The sequence below is a fragment of the Mastomys coucha genome, unplaced genomic scaffold (assembly GCF_008632895.1).
Source record: "Mastomys coucha isolate ucsf_1 unplaced genomic scaffold, UCSF_Mcou_1 pScaffold3, whole genome shotgun sequence".
Classification (NCBI taxonomy): domain Eukaryota; kingdom Metazoa; phylum Chordata; class Mammalia; order Rodentia; family Muridae; genus Mastomys; species Mastomys coucha.
This window is the reverse complement of record NW_022196909.1, coordinates 51,855,607-51,862,648: the sequence shown is the minus strand read 5'-3', so window position 1 is coordinate 51,862,648 and position 7,042 is coordinate 51,855,607. Positions and strand designations below refer to the sequence as shown.

At 46.0% G+C, this 7,042-nt stretch overlaps 1 protein-coding gene and 1 pseudogene across 3 annotated transcripts; one reads left to right on the top strand and one right to left on the bottom strand.

Annotated features, from left to right (window-relative positions):
* The first annotated feature begins 563 nt into the window (after nt 1-563).
* LOC116075268 lies at nt 564-1,768 on the top strand (annotated as a pseudogene).
* A 656-nt stretch (nt 1,769-2,424) lies between these two features.
* Ubd (ubiquitin D) lies at nt 2,425-6,867 on the bottom strand. 3 transcript variants are annotated; one of them, XM_031348327.1, is made up of 4 exons: nt 6,827-6,867; nt 6,421-6,546; nt 4,592-4,807; nt 2,425-3,324 (listed from the first exon to the last, which is right to left on the bottom strand). In XM_031348327.1, the coding sequence occupies exons 3-4, from the start codon at nt 4,607-4,609 to the stop codon at nt 2,857-2,859; spliced, it is 486 nt and encodes a 161-aa protein (XP_031204187.1). In that variant the 5' UTR covers nt 4,610-4,807; nt 6,421-6,546; nt 6,827-6,867; the 3' UTR covers nt 2,425-2,856. The 3 variants fall into 3 exon arrangements, with proteins under 3 accessions (XP_031204187.1, XP_031204189.1, XP_031204190.1); XM_031348329.1 differs by having other exon boundaries at nt 4,592-4,756; XM_031348330.1 differs by lacking the exon at nt 4,592-4,807 and having other exon boundaries at nt 2,727-3,324.
* Between the last annotated feature and the right edge of the window lie 175 nt (nt 6,868-7,042).

Below are 7,042 nucleotides of genomic sequence, written 5' to 3'. Positions count from 1 at the left end.
CAGAGACAAACGGAGGCAGGGAGGAAGGAAGGAAAATAAAGAAAAAATATTTGGTTGGCTACAGTTACCATATTTGGTGTAATCCAGTGGAAACTCTATAGCTAGATATTTCTTGACTGTTCCTAAATGGTTGAATTACGTGTGTGTGTGTGTGTGTGTGTGTGTGTGTGTGTGTGTGTGTGTGTATTTCATATATATGTAAGCACACCTGTGAAACCTGGCTGGCTTTGTCTGCTCAGAGTTCAGTTGGCTCAACTGTTGTATGAACAGAAAAGGTGATAATACTTCTCAATCTAGTCCCACCCAGGTTTAATTCTTAGACAATGCCCACTTTTAAGGAAAACAGGGGGAGAGGAGAGAGGAGAGGGGAGGCTCAGAATGGAATATGCACTTCATATGCACAGTACCTTTATAGCTGCCCTTAGGAGGGCAACCAGAACCAGGGACACAGACCTGGTTAGCGATAGACTTGGGACAACTCGACCTTGTAAGTTATCTCTAATTGGCTCACCTGTTAAGCAGAGCTTCTGTCCCCCTTGAAGGACTTGTAAAGGAATACTGGCATGTGACTATGTAACAAAACTAAAACTTGGGCATGTGTGTTCCTCTCTTGCCTAGTTTATCCCATATTGGGTGTTCTTATTTGTTGTGGATAGCTGTAAGACAGGGTCTTACTATGTAGCTCTGGCTGACCTGGAACTCACTATGCAGACCAGGCTGGCCTCGAACTCAGAAATTTCTGGCCTTTGCCTCCCAGCTCAAGGCCTGCACCACCGCGTCCTCTAGCATTAAACATTTTTGTCTCGCCTTTCTGAACCTTCTTGGAGTTTCCCCTCAGGCTAACCACAGCTCAGCGGAGCGCTTCCTACTGCTGGGTTTCACCGACTGGCCCTCTCTGCAGCCGGTCCTCTTCGCGCTGGTCCTTCTCTGCTACCTACTAACGCTCACGGGCAACGCGACCTTGGTGCTGCTGGCCATTCGCGACCCTCGCCTGCACACACCCATGTACTACTTCCTCTGCCACTTGGCTCTGGTGGATGTGGGCTTCACCACTAGTGTGGTGCCACCGCTGCTTGCCAGCCTGCGCGGTTCAGTGCTGCAGCTACCGCGCTCCGGGTGTATGGCGCAGCTGTGCTCATCGCTGGCGCTGGGCTCCGCCGAGTGCGTGCTGCTGGCGGTCATGGCGCTGGACCGCGCGGCTGCGGTTTGCAACCCTCTGCGCTACTCCTCACTCGCCTCGCCGCTACTGTGCCGCTCGCTGGCCGGAGCCTCCTGGCTCGGTGGCCTGGCCAACTCCGCGGCGCAGACCGCCCTGCTGGCCGCGCGTCCGCTGTGCGCGCCCCGCTGTCTGGACCATTTCATCTGCGAGCTGCCCGCGCTGCTGCAGCTGGCTTGCCGAGGGGGCCGCAGCGCCACCGAGCGCCAGATGTTCGCCGCGCGTGTGGTCATCCTGTTGGTGCCTTCAGCGGTCATCCTGGCCTCCTACATCGCTGTGGGCCGCGCAGTCTGGGGCATGCAGTCCAGCTCGGGCTGGCGGAAAGCGGCGAGCACATGTGGCTCTCACTTGACCGCCGTCTGCCTATTTTATGGCTCTGCCACCTACACCTACCTGCAACCCACGCACAGTTACAACCAGGGCCGAGGCAAGTTCGTCTCGCTCTTCTACACGGTGGTCACGCCCGCGCTCAATCCCCTCATCTACACACTGAGGAACAAGGAGGTGAAGGGCGCGGCACTGAGGCTCTTACGGAGTCTGGGGAGGCCATAGGTGGGACAGTGACAAACCTGAGAAGGGTTCAGAGTCCCAGAAATAGGATGCTCATAATTTCTGTCTTTGCCTGAGAATATGCAAGTTTTGTGCTCCATAAGTTCTGGGTTAGTAGAGAGATTCTTTTCTCTCACCAGGTAGGGTTGGATTCTTGGGGGGTTGCGAAGAAAGGACTCCGGAAATATATAAACACTTGGGACTTTCTGTAAGGAGGGAAGCAGGATGATGCAGGAGGGGGGCGGATGCACTCAGGAGACTTTTTACCGGCCCTGAAAAATCCACATGGAGATAATATGATGAGTACCCTGGTGCTGACCTTCAGTTTTTCTCCAGGCTTACAAAAGACCATGAAAAATTCCATGGCTTCATCCATCAGGTGAAGTCTCTCGGGTTAACAAGGAAGTCATGGGCCCTACCTTACTGAGCTCTCTTCCAGAAACAGGACATGGTTTCTGTCCTTGGGGAGCCAGTCCAGCTAATGCAAACCTCGCCAGGTGACCAGGCCCACTACAGAACATTCTGTCCGCACAATGACAAAGAATGTCTGTAAATAATAGGCAATTGTGCTGGCCCTGGTTAAACTGGGACTCCCATCTGCCAGATAGAATATGGTTCTTCCCCTTACCAGAGCTTCTGATAGGGTGAGATACAGCACATGGAGAAACTACTAGTTTTTATTGTATACCAAATATCTTTAAATAAGAAAATGATTCCTGAATTTCTAAATCATTTATTAGACTATGATCCCGTTATGGTAAACAATAATATTCCATAACACGTTATTTCTCTATAGTCTATAATTAGAATTCAATTTGGTTCAACAATCATTCATTGTTCTGCCTGCCCCTGCCTCCCAAGTTTGCACCACCACACCTGACTAAAGTTTCAGTGTTTGCTCTCATCAACAACCCTGCAAATGAACTATGTTAGAAACAAGGAATTGCAGACTTGACAAATATTCACCAATCCACCCCACTCCCCTCAAATCTTTATTTCATTCTCCCTAATTCCTTTACATCATCAAGAGATGTGATTGGTAATAGCTCAAAGTAAATTGGCTTTGAGCTTCTCATAACCCATCCCAGTGATCATCCCCCAATGCAGTGCCCTGTCAGAAAGAGCAAACTGCCACTCTTGATGTTGTAGTCGGCCATGATCTTCCCGTCTTCCAGCCTCTTTCCGTTGCAAGTCACAATCTGCCTCTTGGGCTTCACAGCAGTCACACTCTCGATCATCTCTTTCACCTGGGCCACTGAGCTGGTTCTTCGAGCTTGGAGGAGGTGCCTTTGCCCCTCGTTTTCTGACTCCACCAGAAACAAGGGCAGCTCTTCATCACTGGGCTTCACCACCTTTAGGGTGAGGTGGATAGTGGTTTCCTTGTCAATCCCATAAGATGACAATTTCCTATGGGGCTTGAGGATCTTGGAGTCTAGCAGAAGGATCTGGTCCTGAACAGAGACTTTGGTTTGGGACCTAACGTGTTCATTTATCTTCTTCACTTTGTCGTTCTCGGTGGTACGAAAGGTCATCACTGGCCATTGCTCTGAACTGACAACCTAAGCAGAGAAAGCCAAGAGAATCATCTAAGAGTGTCTGCGATCCTCTACTCCCTATTCATCAGCTTCACTGTACTGCCTGGCTAGCCCTCTGCTTCCTTCCCAGCAATCTGCATCTGTCCCTCTCATGAAACTTTTAATTCCTATTTTATAACCCAAATCAGAACACTAGATCCGTGAAACCACAGGGTTCAAAAGTTGCACACAGATCCTTAAACAAACCCCAAGCAGATTTCCAAGATTTGGCAGCCTCGCAGGATGCTCTCAGCCACGACTCACCCTCTGTGACTAATTCAGAAAGAACCCTAATCAAGTTATACTGCCTCTACACTACTACGTTCTTATTAATGTTCCCATTCCTTTTGGGATAATGCCCATGTTGTGGTGATGCTGTGCTTAACGCTGTTAATCTGTATAGCTTGTATTTTTATATCTACTGCTATAGAACATAATATCCTTTTTAAATTAGGATAAAAACCAGGGTCCCGCTTACAGATGATAGAAATTATATTTAAGTTTAGCTTCATTTACTGAAGAATTAAGTTACAGGAGAATCAGCCCTGTAAACCTCATGAAAACTTCCTCATACTCCATTCAAGAAATCTCTCCAACCTAGATATTCCAGATTCTTCTGAGGAGGAGGTCTTGTCCTGTATTGGACACTCCCATGATTGCACATTCTTTACACTGGAGTATATCCTGTTTAAAGTAATGTGTTAGTTATGCCACCAACAAAAAGAAAAATGAGATTTGTGAAGTTTTCCTTTGAAAAGAGAGAGAAGCTTAAGGCTGAGAACTCTGAATGTTATTTTCCTAATTTCACATCTTGCCAGCCTCATGAAGCACAGTGTCCTACCAATTCTCCTAAGTGGGGCTGGCAAAATGGCTCACCACTTAAACAAACAAACAAACAAACAAACTTTCCCCATCAAGCCTTACCCCTAACTAAGTTTGGTCCCTAGAACCTATGTGCTGAAGGGAGAGGACTCCTGAAGGTTATCTTCTGGCCCTAACCCCGTATATACATGCCCCCACATAATAAATGCATAATAAAAATATTTTAACAGTTTAATAAGTCAAATGACCAACCTCTCTTCAGAGTACCCTTTTCCTATTGTGCAGTTACCAATGTCTGCCTTTTCTCCTGAATGTTTCTCACCCAACCGCCTCACCTCCTAGACCACTGTCCCTTCCCGAGTTGTGGAACTGTATTCCCAATACATGGAAATACTTTTCCTTCCCATTCGTTTACCAAACCCCAACTTACACAGATGCAGGAAGCCATGTCTGCAGTCAGAAGCTAAATGAGAAAAGAGTCCTCGTGTCTGCTTATATGTGAGTAGCTGGGTTGGAAATCCCCACGTCCGATGTGTTGTCCAGTTCAGCAACAATCTTTGTTCTCAAGAATTCCTTTCACTTTCGCTGGGGTGAACTTAATAATGGACACTCTTTGTACACAAATTTCTCCCCTTAGCCAATCCATCTGTATTCGTAGTTCAGTACATAAAATAGCCATTCTAGGATAGGAATTTTACCCAGGTTGACAATCTCCCTACCTTCTCCCAATCCTGCCTTAGTACTGCCCGGCCACTACTAATCTTGGCTTCCACTAGCTGGCTTGATAATTTGTGATGCTTGGTAGCCCTCCCTCACTGCCTAAATGAGCCTGGACTGCAATCATGACTTCTCATCCTGGGGTAGGGTACCACTTGCTACATACATTGTGCTGTAGAAATATGCTCCCTTCTTTTAACATAGGTTAACATAGAAGGCCATTCCTAGTGTGGCTCCCCAGCTTAGAAAAACCTTGCTTATAAAATCTTTAAACACACACACACACACACACACACACACACACACACACTTACTTTGGATTCTTGAACCTCTAACACATTCCCCAACCTGACTCAGGACCTGCAAACCAAACATACCACTTGAGAACAACCCAAAACCAACAGTTAAATTCTGACTCCTACCTTTCTCCATATGTGCACCACAGTTCTTGGATCACCCCCTCCCCCCAACCTCCCACCCCCATTCTCCAACCTTGACTCTCAGATGCCTACTCTCCCAGAGACCAGAAACATGTGAAGGCTCTGTTCCCCCACTGTTGAGATTTGGTTGAATGAGACCAAGATTGTGACCGAGCTGTGTATCTTCAGGAAACTTGATACTCCTAACATTCCAAGTTTGACATTGGCTTCTCAGGCAGAACATTTCGTGAAACTAATTTTCAAAATTGTTTATTAAACATGCTTCAGGGTTCTCCCCCCAAAAGGACCCTGTAAAATTTCCAAATTATTCCTCTTGTTTTCTGTACTTGAAGTGGCTATGTACTGACCCACTGAAAAACCATTTTCTTTCTTTTCTTGATCATGCTTTCCCCTCCCCCAATTCCCTCAAATCTTCCTCCTCACCTCCCTACCCACCCAACTTTACGTTCTTTCTCTGTCTCTCAAACACACACACACACACACACACATTCAAAAATGAAAAAACAAATAAGCAAGACCATAAAGACCATGAGACAAAGCAAAGCAAGACAAAGAAAACAAAAACCTCCAAACAAAGCAAAAATAAAGGAAAAAGTCTACAAAATATACCATCAGTTAGTAGTGGGCCAGCTACCCCTGGGTATGCGGCCTTCCCTAAAGTATGGTTAATTTACCTAATGAGACTCCATTGGAGAAAGTTGAGTTTCCCTTCATTGGGCAGTATCAATTGCAGAAACTTCTTAGGGGTGGGACCCCATGTCGACTCCCCCCTTTAATAACATCTTAAACAGTGTCATTTTATTCTAGGGGGTTCCATTCTGAAGAACTTGGCTTACGGAGTACCTATGCCAAGTAAGGCAATCCAAAAGCTTGCTTAAATATAGTTCAATATCCTAATGAAAATTGTATTTGAAGCTCTTATTAGACAGTCATTAGCAAAACTGAAATTATTAATGTATATGGTAGAGTAATATATTTTTTAAAAGCACATAGCAACGAAGGGGAGAGTCCCTTGTAGAATATACTGGATGCCTCTGGCTCTGCTGTTCTGCCAGCTCTCTCCAGCTCCCTGTTCTCAATGATTAACATTCCAGTTTCTGACCTTTAGCTGACACCATTGTCCAACAGGATTTTGGAATTCTGAAGCATCATCAGTCTCTGGCAGAAAATGTCATCTCAGATTGAAGATGAACAGGAAACAGCCTTGCAGTGAGGTAGCAGGGAGGACCTGGCAGAAGAGAGCAAATAAGCTGCCAAACCTGATCTGCAACAAGCTCCCTTCACATTTAAATTCCTATCTGTAGTCACTACTTTCTTATACATTTATTCCAAATTGTTTGACCCAAAGCCCGGGCCCTGTTGTCCTAACAACCTAGGCTTGGCCACCCATGTCTTCTATATGCCAATAAACAAGTAACAGTGACAAGCAGAGAAAGGAGACATATTTAAAGTGGTCATCCCAGGAAAGAGAGGGCTGGCGAGATGGCTCAGAGGTTAACAGCACTGACCGCTCTTCCAGAGGTCCTGAGTTCAATTTCTAGCAACCACATGATGGCTCACAGCCATTTGTAATGGGATTCGATGCCCTGTTCTGGTGTGTCTGAATACATCAACAGTGCACTCGTACACATACATAAAATAAATAAATAAATCTTTAAGAGAGAGAGAGAGAGAAGAAGAAGAAGAAGAAGAAGAAGAAGAAGAAGAAGAAGAAGAAGAAGAAG